The following is a 13,904-nucleotide window of genomic DNA, read 5'->3' as shown; positions in this document are numbered from 1 at the left end:
TTGATTTATGGAAAATAATAAAAAATTACTTTTTTTTTTTGTCAATTCCTTGATATGTATAAATAGTCCACCTCCATTGATATGAATCTGATCCAACACACAGCATCTTTTTACCTCCCCTTAATATAACACCCAAAAAAAAAAAAAAAATGGAAGTTACCAGATAAAGTCATACTAAAGATTGTACCTGTTTTATATGATCCTTCCTTACCCTTGCCAATTGCCATAGTCAAAGCCACGGCACCTGGGACTCTGTTGTCTCTCTTTGTTTCTCTCTTTTGTTGTCAATGGCGACCAGATACTGGATGGTGTCTCTTCCGGTTCACAACTCGGCCTCGACTTTGTGGAATAGTTTACAAGATCAAATCTCCAAGCATTCCTTCGACACTCCTCTTTACAGAGTATCTTATCTAATAATCTCTCTTTCTTTTTCCCAATTTCATCTGATTTTCTCATCCTTCTATTTCTATTCAATTTTTCAGTTCAATATACCCAATCTCCGTGTTGGAACTCTCGATTCCCTCCTTTCTCTCAGTGATGATCTCTTCAAGGTAATTTCCCTCTTTTTACTATTATTATTCTATCTCAATTTCTTTTCTTTCTGCTTTTTGTTGATCAAATTCTAATCTTTTTTCTGTGATCTTCTAACTTTCTGATGATTCAACTGAAGCCCTGAAATTAAAATTTATCAGCTTTGCCTTCTTACTTTGATTTATACACTGTTTGCTTTGTGTCTTTAGATTAGTTTAAAATAAAAATGAAGGAAATTAGTAGACTTTATGGAATTGAGTTTGAGTTTCTTCTTTTGGTGATTTCCATGTATGAGCAGTCTAATAGCTTTATTGAAGGAGTTTCTCACAAAATCAGGCGGCAGATCGAGGAACTGGAGAAGGTATCTGGATTGGAGAGCAATGCTCTCACTGTTGATGGTGTCCCCATTGATTCTTATCTAACCAGGTAAAATTTTGCTAAATCCAGTGAATGAATGTGGCATTGGTTATGGATCTCATAGGCTATTATGGACGATGTATTTTGATACGAGTTCATTTTTGGTGATGTGATGGCAGGTTTGTTTGGGATGAAGCAAAGTACCCAACGATGTCCCCTTTGAGGGAAATTGTTGATGGTATTCACACTCAAGTGGCAAGGATTGAGGATGATCTCAAGGTAACAACTCCTTAGCTGAAATTTTCTGATTTATACACCTCTATACATGTTGGTTTATGATATGTATCAGTTGAATGGAAAGTTAGGTCTTAAAGTGTTGTTTATTATGTTAGGTTCGCGTCGCTGAGTATAACAATGTGCGTGGGCAGCTTAATGCCATAAACCGAAAGCAAAGTGGAAGGTATGACTGCTGCTTCAGTCTGATTTGTGCATATGCAAGAATATTTTGTTTTTAATAGCTGATCAACTTCTGTATATTTTAGCTTGGCTGTTCGTGATCTCTCTAATCTAGTGAAGCCAGAAGATATCATTACTTCAGAACACCTATTGACTCTCCTAGCAATAGTTCCCAAGTATTCACAGAAGGATTGGCTGTCAAGCTATGAAACATTGACTAGCTATGTGGTAAGCAATATCATCCTTGGTTTAAAGTTCAAAATTTAGCTGCCAATTCATTGCTGCTTGTGATAAACAATGCCACCGACAGAGCGGTTATTCTTGTGATATTTTTCAACTCTCTGGAATAGCTTAATCTTGGAGTGCTGACTAGTTGTTCCAGTTTATTACCAGTGATGTGAGCAATAGACTTCATTTTTGGGATAAAATTCCTTGATTTATTGATGACAGAAAGTTGTTGGCTTTAGCTTATTATTTATAACTATTTTTATTTCTCTTACTGATTGTAGCATTGACTTTTTGTATCAGTAGACTTGTTTATTTATAGTTATTAAACTTTCTTATGGTTTGTTGAGGTCATTCTGAGTAACACATCTATGCGTTTTCAGGTCCCTAGGTCCTCCAAGAAGTTGTATGAAGATAATGAATATGCTCTTTACACTGTCACATTATTTGGTCGTGTTGCAGACAATTTCAGAGCTAGTGCACGCGAAAGAGGCTTCCAAGTGAGTGCACTCTATGGTTGCATTTACTTTTCTATCTGAGTGCTTTTTTTTGGCATTCTCATGCATGAAGCATGCAATATTAAATTATAAAGTGTTATAACTTTCTTGGAGAATGTCTTATTCCCATTGTTGCTTCATTTCTTTTGATGTCATTCAGATTCGTGATTTTGAATATAGTCCAGAAGCACGAGAGAGTCGAAAGCAGGAACTAGAGAAATTGATACAAGACCAAGATAGCTTGCGAAGCTCTCTTTTGCAATGGTGCTACACAAGTTATGGAGAGGTATTATATATTTCCCTTCCTTTTGCGATGAAATCCCTCAAGTCTTACTATATTTTGAACAAAACAAGTTGCCTGCCTGTAGGTTTTCAGCTCCTGGATGCACTTTTGTGCTGTACGTGTCTTTGCAGAGAGCATTCTGAGATATGGTTTGCCACCATCTTTCCTGGTAATTTTAACTAATTCATTTCCATAATTGTTTGTGAACCAACATTTGCTTGATGACTGAGTGCTGGTTTTGAACTATATCAGGCATGTGTTTTATCCCCACCTGTGAAGAGCGAGAAGAAAGTGCGGTCCATCCTTGAAGGATTATGTGATAGTGTAAACAGGTAAGTCCAACTGGCTTTATTTTTGGCTTTGTGTGATAAAATTGACAAAACCAGAGTGAAGATGGTATAAACTGCCATGGTTACATTTTGCATATCTGGCCGATATGAGTACCAAAAAAAAAGAAAAACCACTACTCAAATCCCCCTATTGTTACTGGGAATTGTGTTGAAATGAGTTATTTTTTTTAAGCACATGCTATAATTTTTCCCAGTTGGTGTGTACATGGCTAACAATGGCTGTGCAAATCCAGAAGATACTAAATTATCGATGCTGTTACAAAATAACCAACTTTAAATTTGTCCATCCTGAAAAATTGCCTTAACTCTCTTACTAATTTCCTACTTTCCCTCAGTTGACACTGATAATGATCCTTTTTAAAATGCAGCACATACTGGAAAACTGAAGATGAAGGTGGAGCAATGGCTGGTTTAGGAGGTGATGGTGACGCCCATCCCTATGTCTCCTTCACAATCAACATTGCTTGATGAATGCCAGGTCTTGAGTAGCTTTGCCTGTCCTTGAATCCGTAGCAGATCTGTCAAGACATCAATAGCAATAAGGAAAAAGTGTTGGAGATGCTGTAGAGTAGGTTCAATAGCTCGATTCTTTAGTTATTGATGGACATCCTCAACATAGGGAGCTCCATTTTTTTAGGTTTTTGTGGAAATAGAGGATGAAGCTTGTGGGGAAGCTGTCTGAAACTTTTTTTATTCTAAATTTGAGGCTTTGATAGATGGTTTCTATGTATAACAAGCAGCAATGTTTAGGCTCCACCTGTGCTTCTCTATATATTTGTGTATTTGGTAATTGTGATTCCTTCTTATATTATAAATGCATCTTCTGCTTGTTTCTCTGAATTTGATCTCTTTTCGAGCATACAGCATAAAACGTTGGTTGAAAAAAAGGAGCCTTTGTACGATAGTCGTAGAAGTCAGATTGAATGCCCAATGGCTAAACTGCAATATCGGTGGTGGTTCAATTATATGCCTGTAGAACTAGATTGTTTTAATAGCTAAAACAATTTAACTGTCTGATGAAAAAGAGATGTGCCTTATTAGGCGGAACAAGAAATTATGAACCCAAAACATCACAATGGCTACAATAATGTGAACTTCTAAGGAAGAAAAAGCATAATTTCAAAAGCATCACCAGACAATAAAATCTCTCCGCATACAATTGAAAAACTTGCTTAAAAAAGGTAAATCAATAGTATATCCCTCATCGGCTCATTAGTTTTTGCTGCAGCTACGCTGCATGGGGAAATTGATCTTCAATTGAAATTTCATGTATCATCTAACTACAAAAAAATTATTCTCCGGAGTTGATATAGAAGATGAGTCCAAAACCATTCTCCTGTCGAAACCAACCAACAGTCGTCAAAACAAACGAGCTGATAGAAGTTCTGAATGCAAAAGAATACTTTCCACCGTTTTGAGACCCATTCAAGCAATTTTCAGAAATCCTATGTTATGTTTATTTATCCCTAGGAAAAAGTTTTGCAGGCCTATTAGAACAACAAAACTATTCTCTCCACGTTCATCTTCCAACATTCTATGCCTTTGCAAGCACAGTAGCAGCATTTGCAGCAGCAGGAGCAACACCACCAGTGGTTGGCCTGAAAGATTGCACAAAATCCCATTAACATAAACCATAATTACATGAAAATCCATATTAACAGAGACTAATGCTTTATAACCACTATGCGAAGAACTTACAGTCCCACAAACACTTTGAAAGCGTCATAGATACCCCACTGTGCTCCAGTTAGTGTTCCAATCATGACAATACGGAGGGGAAGTCCACGGGTAAATAGACCCCATAAACCAAGCTTCTTCACAGCCTGCATAGCCAGAGGACAGTATGGTCAAGGCTAAGTAAAAAGTGATTCATAAATGACAATTAAAGATCAAAAGGACCATCCAAAGTACAGATTTTACATCACCAACAGTTGCTCCTTTGGCATTGTTGAGGAAAGAGACGAGGTTGTCAGCAGGATGAGAAACAATAGCACAGAAGACACCAGCAACATAACCACCAGCAAAACTAACACCAAGCTGCAGAGATTTGCTGCACTGGTCCTTTGGAGTGGGAATACCATACTTGTAGATCATCTCAACAATTGTTTCAAAAGAAGCAAACTTCATCATGGTATCTGAAGAAAGGAAGAGCGTCTAAATAATCTTACACTTTGGTGTAATTAGCAAATGCTAGAACTACCATGAAAAAAGTGGGAAGAAAAAAAAAGCAGCATGACCAAAAGATACAAGCTCCTAAGCAAGGAATAAAGATGATAAAGCCAGTAACTGGCAAATATACATGCCAAACTTACATGGAATCTGACGGCCCCAAAGAGGAACAATACCCTTGTACAATCTGAAAAGGGAAAAAGTTAGAAAGCTCGTTCTGAGAGACATTTTCATGTATTACTTAAACATAAAATTTAACAATGCTGAGAAGCATACCCAAGAACACCTTCAGATTTGACAAACTTGGGAAGGCCATCTGACAGACCCCTAGCAAAACCAGGCTGGGTTTGAACCCTGACCTTGACTGCCTCAAAGGGGCAAAGTGCAACATCAGCAATTACCTCAGCAGATGCAGAGCCAGCTAGATAGATCAACGTCTTGTACTTAGCAAAATATTCAGGTCCAGCAAGGTCAGAATAATACTTCTTGAAAAACTCATAGAATCCAAACTTGCAGGCACCTTGAGCACTGTAACCAAGAAGGGTAGGAACCCAACCACGGAAGAAGCCTCTGAGTCCTTGCTCCTTCAGCAGAACTCCAAAACCAGATGAGATACCCTTGTATTTTGCAGGGTCAATCTAGCAAAACAACAATCTAGATGTCAATTTAGATCTTCCACCATATTAATACCAGATTGCTAACAGAAAAACAAATCCATAAAGTAACATCCACTGTTCTATTGTAAAATCATCATGGTGTCTATGATGTATAGTTGTCAGGTGCATCAAATACTAACCATTACAATGAAAACAAATAAAATCGTATTCATATAACAAAACGTCTCCCCTTAAAGTAAGGAAATCCTTCTACAAACAATAAAACAAATAAAATTACAACTACTACTAAGACTAGCAAATAACATAATGCACATAATAAAAATAAAGTAAAAGTATCTACCACGAGATTAATAGCGAGATATTTGGACAGAAAAATCAAATCTCGAATGCAAACAAAGTGAAACACTTATTTAGTTCCATATTTCAAAGGGAAACGAGTCTTTGAAACATAAATAACAGCTACAGACAGTGATTTAGTTATGAAACTAGAGCAGTAGAAACTAGGTACAGATCTAATAAGCAACAATTTGCCAATCAAAATTCTCAAGCGAGCAACAAGCTTAGCTCAGATTTAATCTTAAGAAAGTAGTACAAAATAACTAAGAAAGAAGGTAAAAAGAAGAGAGCCAGATCAGTATACCTGCATATTACACTTGACGAGGTCAAGAGGAGTAACTGCCATGTGAGTGAGACCACAGCTAAGGATACCGCCGACGGTACAAGCAGCGTAGAACTGAGGAGAGTACATCTCGATCTTCTTCCCAGGCTCATTGGGCGAGGCGATCATAAACGTCCTCGTCTTAATCGACGGCGAGGATGATGGTGCGGGAGCATCGAGTTTAGAGGTGTGCCAAGCACCGAAGGAAGGGTTGTTGGCGTTGAGGAGTCGATCGAGAGAGAATGAGTTGGGAATGGAAGAGTATAGGAAGCTTGGGAGAAGGGATTGTTTGTAGCAATCGGAAACTGAAGCCATTGCCGCCGAAAGAAAAAACGGAGAAAATTTGCGAAATGGAAGCAAAAAGGGATCGTTTGCCTCGCTTCGCACTCCCTGCCAATTGGTGTGTCGGAAAACCGTATTTATTGGGCAGGACAAAGGATGTAGAAAGAAAACCGGCCCTCGCGTGATTTATACGCACCATACCGAAATTGACCACATGGGTTTAACGTTAATTACGAAAATGACACTTTGTCAACTTTTTTAGTAGTTCTTTATGTTTGTTTTCCAAAACCGAGCGTAGTTGGTGGGCATGAGGGCCACGCTGGCTAACGGCATCTCCAACAAAATGAGGGGAAAAAAAACACCTTTCATTGTAATTATTAATAATTTTCTGTCTAAATTAGGAGAATGAAATAGGGTACAACTGTAACACAAAGTATAGCAAGTATTAATTAATAAATTTTGAAAAGTTTTTTTTTGTCTGTCAAGTAGGTGTTCAAATATCCAATTCTAATAACTTTGATTTTTTTTTCTTTCTCTGTTCTGTCTGCTTAAATGAATAGAAAAGAAAAGCAAGTTCATTACAATTTTCTATATATAAACAGCAATCATGTCATTATAACCCAGTAAAGGAATTACATTATGAATTCACTCTATAAAAATCAACAGTCATAACACACTACAAATCAAAAGAATCATCCAATTCCAACATTCAAAAGAATTCTTTTCTCTTTGGATATGATGAATTTTGAATTAAATATATAGAAATCTGAATGTTACAACACAGTGTAGAAGAATCACAAGTGAGAGCACGAGTTACAGGAGGATACAACTTGGACGAACGAATCATAGTAATGCCATATTGTAGCCATCATTTAACAATTCACTTTTCCACCTGCAATTCTGCTGTATGATAATACGATGTCTCAAACTCCAACTAAAGAAGCCTAAGATGTGCAGTATCATTCAACCGTTTTATCTGCCAACCTGTTTTCCATGAATGCTGTAATACAGTCACAGAAGAGTCTTCTATACAGATCTTATGTGACATTATGGGGCTGCAGTCGAGGAGGCCCGTGATGAGACATTTAATTGGCAGGGAATGAGTAAAAACACCAACAGAAGAGGAGGCCGAGGAGGTGGAGGGGGAAGAGGAACCCCTGACATTTAAGTCATGAAGGTCAGGCTGATGATTGGCTTCCCGAGGCGACATCTCATCATCAGCATCATGTTCACCAATATTGGACACAAATTGTAGCCTGCTCTTACCAGACTTCTTCCGTGATAGCCCATGTCGCTGCCTTTGAAGCATATCCCAATGGGGTGGTGAAAGAGAAGCTACATCTCTATCATGAACTGAGTTGGTTAGAGCATGGTTGTTATGGTGTGTAAATCCTCGACTCTCATTGTGGTGTAAGGAAAAATCAGATCTCAACTTTTCAGGAAGTCCAAGGACTGTTCCATTCAAGAATTGAACCATTCGAAATTCCAGTTGCCTGAGAGATTCTCCAGAAGGTGCAGAAAAATCAGGCTGGTATCTTTCCATTAGACTCAAAACTTCAGGTGTATATATTTCTGATCGAGGGCACCCCTCCCAATGCCCCATATTCAGATCCATAATTGCCTCTGAGGATTGTATCTGTGCCTCTGCAAAATTCATCTCCTGCATGGTTTTAAAGGATAGGCAATGTAGTTGACTCAATATCTAAGTGGGAAAACGCATAAATCTCACCTTATATCATCATCAAAGAAGCCTCTATCACAAATTAATAATTAGGGGATATCATGTAAAATATATAAACATTTGACTCAACAATCAATTATTGTTACCACTCCTAGAACAAAGGCAAGAATAGACACAGATCAAAGTCTTAGTTCCTAACAATGATTAGCCTTTTTCATGACATCTTATTTAGCATTTGGCTTTAACAAGGACCATAGCCTTTCAGAAATGAAGGCTAAAGTTACCATCTATTTACACATTGGTCAAGAAAATATAACAGGTAGAAGCTTATCCTTTAGAACTGTTACGAAGTATTTACAGTAAGTATAAAGCAGTTGAAGTTTATCACTAGTCTAACCATTGGTTCGGCTCATTAATGAAGCTTGATCCCTTCACTATTTGACACTTCTTCACTTTTCTTTTCACAGGTCAAGGAAAGTAAGCTGAGAGTGTGTTACGGATTAAATTCACTTGGCAATAAAAATAGGCAGTAAAATTCCCTCCTAAAAGAAGAGAAAATATATTTTTCACTGATGCCATTAACATATATAGCTCTCTTAGATATTCACTAATAAATCTACTTAGAGTAAATTTCCTTTAATTTTGTCAGAGTCCACTCAAATAAGAAATTGAGATGAGGACACATCTCAGCATAGTTTCCATCACTATATTAGGACATCTCCAGTCTAAGCCCATGCACATTTAACAAACTACCAATAAAGAATTTGATAAGTGACTTTATGACATGCATGAGGAACTTACATGTATTTGCAGTCATTAATTCAACCTTTATTAACTTTGCATACATCTAATAGTATGTATCATAAGTTCTCTATAATTTAGTGTCTTCTACTCCAAATGAAAATAAAATAGAAAAAAGAGAGGGAAGTGAAGAAATTAAAGAACAATAAGTTTGTCACACGAGATGCACGGTCATCATCACTAGTTGCTTTCACTAATAATCTATTCATAGCACATAACCTCAGCCTGTTGTTTGATCACTTCAAGAATCATTGCAACTGGCATCACATGTACCATATCATATACAACCTTCTTCAACAAGTCCTTACGAACTGCTAACCTCAACAAAGCTTAAAAGAAGTAGCACTCATTCGCTACTTAATCCCAGTCAGCACTCTACTCTGTTTAAGACCATATAGCAAGTTAAGATGCCTCTTTCCATAAAAAGGCCTCCTATGTGAAGCCAAGAGTTGCAACTTTAACTTCCTTTTCCTATTGTGAAGCCCTCAAATTGCAAAAAAAGGGAGAAAAGGGAACGGAAAGAATACACAGGGAAAATACAACTAAACCAAACATAAGAAGAATAAAAAGTATGCTGATGCTAAATACTAATTAAAAACTATGTATTTCAACTTGAGTACACATCATCATGCACCTATGGAAACTCTCAGCAAACACCAAACAAACGGTACAGGTCAGTGTAATAGAATTGATTAACCAGGATGAGATGAGGAGACTTCAGCAACCTAACACATACAACATAGAAGCACATATCAAAGCAATCTAAATATCAAGATTCATCAGGAAAAATCCACTCTTTCCATCATCATACGGGCAAAAAGTTAACTAAATCAGGGCCAGTGGGTAGACAACTTCATACCATGACTAGTTGGTCGAATGGTATATAATTTTCTCAACTCATCGATCCTTACTAGAGAGAGCAATAAATAGAACCGAAATTCTAATCCAAATCCCAATTTCTATCCTATTCTTATTATCTCCTAGCTTAGCATGCAGGCACTTGATAAATCCCAAGTTGTAGCAGGACCAATTTCTCTATTTCCTCAAGCGATGTTAAAGAGATGAACAATTAAAGCTCAAACTTTTATCCTAATTAGCAATTCTATTACTCTCTCATACTTCAATTTCCTTTATTCTTTTAAGAAGAATCAATACAAAAGAAAAAAAAAAGGCCTTTCACCTGACAAACGGAAAGAGCCATCGATCTAGCCCGATCCAACGGAGAGCAATAAACGACATTAAACCTGACCCCTTGAGAATTTAGGAACACAGCCAAGGCCCTGGCTTGCCGCTTCCCATTAGACGTCAAGGCGGCCCCGTCGCATCTTCCACCCACAATATCAGGCCTCAAATTCAACTCACACTCACCATGGCTAATCAAATAAACCTCAATCACCATCCGATCATCAACCAAAGAAAAAGTCCGAGAGAAAACAGGGGGAGGAGGCAGCGGAGGAGGTGGAGCTAAAACGTTATATGGGTCCCATACTTTGATTGAAGGACCCATCCGAGGAGTACCCAACGAAGATAGCTGTGGAGATAGGGGGGATGCTGATGCGTAATAGGGTAACATTTCGGGCTCTTGTTCGAGTACTTTCTTGACCAAGTGGTTGTTTTCGAGTTCCCTTATGTTGGATCCTTCTTCATTGTTGTCTTCTTCTTCGTCTTCTTCTTCTTCATCTTCGTCTTGGCTTTCTTCTTGTTCTTCGTCGACTACTTGTACGGATTGATTGGAGCCCATTTTTTGAGGAGATTGGGATGATCTAAGAGAGGGAATTGGACGATCTAATGGAGGGGGTTGTGGAGTTCAGGCAGTGCATTTTAGTTTTGGTTTTGGTTTTGGTTTGGACATGTGTTATGCGCATTTTAGGAATGAATGACATGAGATCTAGGTTAACTGCTATTAAGGATGTAAAATTAATATTTGTAAATTATTTGGTTTCATTTTAATAAAATTTAAATTTGATTTAATTATTATCAAATTGAGATTGAATTCAAGTAATTTAATTTATTAATTAAATTAAATTTTTATATTTTTATATAAATTTGAATAGTTCACAAATTTAATTAAAATTTTATATTTTAATATATTTTAATTATTTTAATTAATAAAATATTTTGAATTTTAGTTCGAAATAAATAATTTAATTTTTGTCAAATATAAAATTGAACTTATTTTTATATGTTAATCAAACTTAATTGAATGAGCTCGAATAATTTGATCTTTATCTTAAATCGAATTCGAACTAAAAAAATAAAATTTTATCAAACTCGAATCGAGTTTCAAATCTCGAATTAAAATCGAGCTCGAATTCAAATTTAATATTATATTGATTCGAATTTAATCGATTACATCTTTAGTGTAGATACATACAAGGAGACAAACAATTTTTTTTATGAGAAATTTTAAGATAAAATTCAAAATAATAAAATTGTTAATTTGATACATAAAAAAATTATAATTATATATTTTATACATCATTAACTAATTTTGCTAATCAAATTGGTAATGTATATAAAAAAAAAATCAATAATAACACCCATGTGTCTTCAAAAGTCACATCATTTTTTAATTTTTTTTCTAAATTTTATTTTTTAGTTAAAAATTGGAAATATTAAAAAAAAAAAAGAAAAATTAAAACATCATAACATGATTGGATAATGGCAAGTGACATTAATTAAGAAAAAAATAAATTAGTGAATCTGTTTAATCTATTGGCAAGTGACATCTTGTTTGAAGAAATAATGGCAAGGATATATGGCAACAGAAGATGAAGGCCAATCTGCATGATGCAAATGCAGCCACAATGGTATTTTTATCTGACGACGGCAGCTAGTCTCCTTCTTGTAACATTGTATTTTAGCAAACCTCTTAACTAGTTGGTGTCATTAGTGTTCTGTTGGTGGGTGTGCTTGCTAGGTGAAAAGCATAGTCTAATGAATTGAACGCATTGGGAATGATTTTGTATGAATCACCAATCAATTAAGCACAAGGGATGAATCCCATCTTTGTCTTGCGTGGGAACTAGAGTAGCATATATGGAGGAATAGAGAGAGGAAACCCCTAGCTTTTTAATATTTTAGAAGATCGAGTTGCAAAGCAATATTTGTTAAGTTTTGGGATTAATCGACCATTAAACCTTTGTTTAAATTTCATATCGTTTGATATTAAACGTTTCCAAAAATTATATTACAAATAAACTTGTTTTTAATAAGGGGATTTGAATTTTGAATTAGGCTGAAGCTAACAAGAAAACATGAAACTGATTCTTGAGATAATTACCCTGAATCCTGACCGTTGGTGATGCAAATAACATGCATGAGATAGGGTAAGAAATGAAAAAGTACGTAAAAAGCAGCTGCTATCCTATATATTTTTCTGTAATTACTTATGTATCATTAAATATTCTTTACATAATCCTTTTGCAAATGTTCATTCGCTTCTTCTTCTTCTTCATGAAACCAGTTTCAGCGGACAGATTTTCAAAAGGTTAATTTTATCAAGAAGATCTGTATGTTTTAAAAACTTTGTTGTCCAAAGTATTTAGTGGTCAAAAAAATATAATAATTTTTTTTAATGATAAAAGTCTTCAACAAATAGTTATGAATAATTTTGATATTTGTATAAATTTAATATGTCAAATCGATCTAATATATTTAATGTTATATTTGTTCAATCACATTTTTATTATCTTTTAATGATTCTTTATTATTTATCTATAAATATAAATGTTCAGATACTATTAAGACAAATATGTTCTACTCTTAATTCTTTTTATTATTTTCTTTCAAACTTCACTTATTTTTACTTGTATATCAAAGTACAAACATAAAAAATATTTTTTATTTTTGCCTCCAAATATCATTTTTTTTTATTTTTCTAAAAATACCTTGACATCAAAACCCATCATGAACATATGTGATTTTTATAATTCAAGATTTTTTTTTCTTTAATCTCTTCAAAGATGACGATAGAATCTTGAAGAAGTAATAAAGTAATCTTGTACTCACCATGAAAAAATGTATTATATGGCAACCAATTACAAGGAAAACAGTAGGAAAAAGAAATTCACATATATAATGCAATTGTTTTGATTTTTCTTAAGGACGTCATTACACTTGTCGGTTCTCCCCAATATAAAAGGTTAAAAAGACGCCTTCCTACCATGTATAGGATCCAACTTACCCTTAACAATTGACAACCCAAATGTGATGATGTCTACAATTGGCATAACACTAGCCCAGTTTGTTTAAAGTTAATCAATCCGTATCATAAAAAGACGACACCAAACCTGGTCATCAAATCCATTTCATGCTCAAAAGGACAGAAGGGGGCTCCTCCAATTTCCAATCAAAAGGGAAAGGGGAAAAAATTAAGTGGAATAGTAGGGTAAAAAGATTTGTCAGCACTTGCATTCCATGAATCTATATCCGGGTGGGAGATTAGATAATGTCCCGGGGCTACACCATTTATGAGCCGCCAAGTCTCAGAGTGGAACACTGTTTTATCAGGATTGATTGGATGTCCTAGTTAGTCCTGCGCATCAGCACATGGATCCATGCCAAAACCATACACAAAAATTAAATATGAAAACAACAAATTTCTTCTTCCAAAAGTTTCATTATCATTGTGAATTTGTGACAACCAACTAGGGTGGGCAAAATCACCCGAACCCGTCGGGTTTCGACCCGACCCGACCCCTTAGGGTCGGTTTTTTTTTTTTGAAAATCGGGTATCGGGTCGGGTCGGGTCGGGTAGAGTCAAAAAAATTTCGGGGTCGGGTTTTAAGCAAACCCGACCCTACCCGACCCGATATATATAAAAAATTTATTTTTTTAATTATTTTTTAAATTTTACATTTAATTATATATATTTTTATATATATTTAATTTTATATTTATATTTAAAATAATATTTTATTAATTTCGGGTCGGGTCGGGTCGGATTTGATTTTATACACTGTCGGGTCGGGTCGGGTTCGGGTATTAAAAATAAA

The 13,904-nt window shown here is 35.6% G+C and overlaps 3 protein-coding genes across 3 annotated transcripts; 1 reads left to right on the top strand and 2 right to left on the bottom strand.

Annotated features, from left to right (window-relative positions):
- Positions 1 to 89: 89 nt before the first annotated feature.
- On the top strand, positions 90 to 3,539 carry LOC111316511 (V-type proton ATPase subunit C-like). The gene is made up of 11 exons (XM_022918461.2): positions 90 to 401; positions 483 to 551; positions 830 to 957; positions 1,068 to 1,167; positions 1,281 to 1,348; positions 1,431 to 1,572; positions 1,953 to 2,069; positions 2,227 to 2,352; positions 2,435 to 2,518; positions 2,602 to 2,681; positions 3,068 to 3,539. Exons 1-11 carry the CDS (start codon positions 288 to 290, stop codon positions 3,165 to 3,167), a joined length of 1,128 nt encoding a protein of 375 aa, XP_022774196.2. The 5' UTR covers positions 90 to 287; the 3' UTR covers positions 3,168 to 3,539.
- A 250-nt stretch (positions 3,540 to 3,789) lies between these two features.
- Positions 3,790 to 6,535, bottom strand: LOC111316510 (mitochondrial phosphate carrier protein 3, mitochondrial-like). Its single transcript, XM_022918459.2, has 6 exons — positions 6,126 to 6,535; positions 5,145 to 5,506; positions 5,012 to 5,055; positions 4,620 to 4,834; positions 4,398 to 4,522; positions 3,790 to 4,297 (listed from the first exon to the last, which is right to left on the bottom strand). Exons 1-6 carry the CDS (start codon positions 6,456 to 6,458, stop codon positions 4,234 to 4,236), a joined length of 1,143 nt encoding a protein of 380 aa, XP_022774194.2. The 5' UTR covers positions 6,459 to 6,535; the 3' UTR covers positions 3,790 to 4,233.
- Positions 6,536 to 7,035: 500 nt separating this feature from the next.
- On the bottom strand, positions 7,036 to 10,802 carry LOC111316509 (uncharacterized). The gene is made up of 2 exons (XM_022918458.2): positions 10,088 to 10,802; positions 7,036 to 8,085 (listed from the first exon to the last, which is right to left on the bottom strand). Exons 1-2 carry the CDS (start codon positions 10,646 to 10,648, stop codon positions 7,360 to 7,362), a joined length of 1,287 nt encoding a protein of 428 aa, XP_022774193.1. The 5' UTR covers positions 10,649 to 10,802; the 3' UTR covers positions 7,036 to 7,359.
- Positions 10,803 to 13,904: the final 3,102 nt, after the last annotated feature.

The sequence above is a fragment of the Durio zibethinus genome, chromosome 24 (assembly GCF_047325235.1).
Source record: "Durio zibethinus cultivar Kanyao isolate XHJ-2024 chromosome 24, ASM4732523v1, whole genome shotgun sequence".
Classification (NCBI taxonomy): domain Eukaryota; kingdom Viridiplantae; phylum Streptophyta; class Magnoliopsida; order Malvales; family Malvaceae; genus Durio; species Durio zibethinus.
Note: the sequence above shows the minus strand (reverse complement) of the source record. Positions and strands in the feature narration are given on the sequence as shown.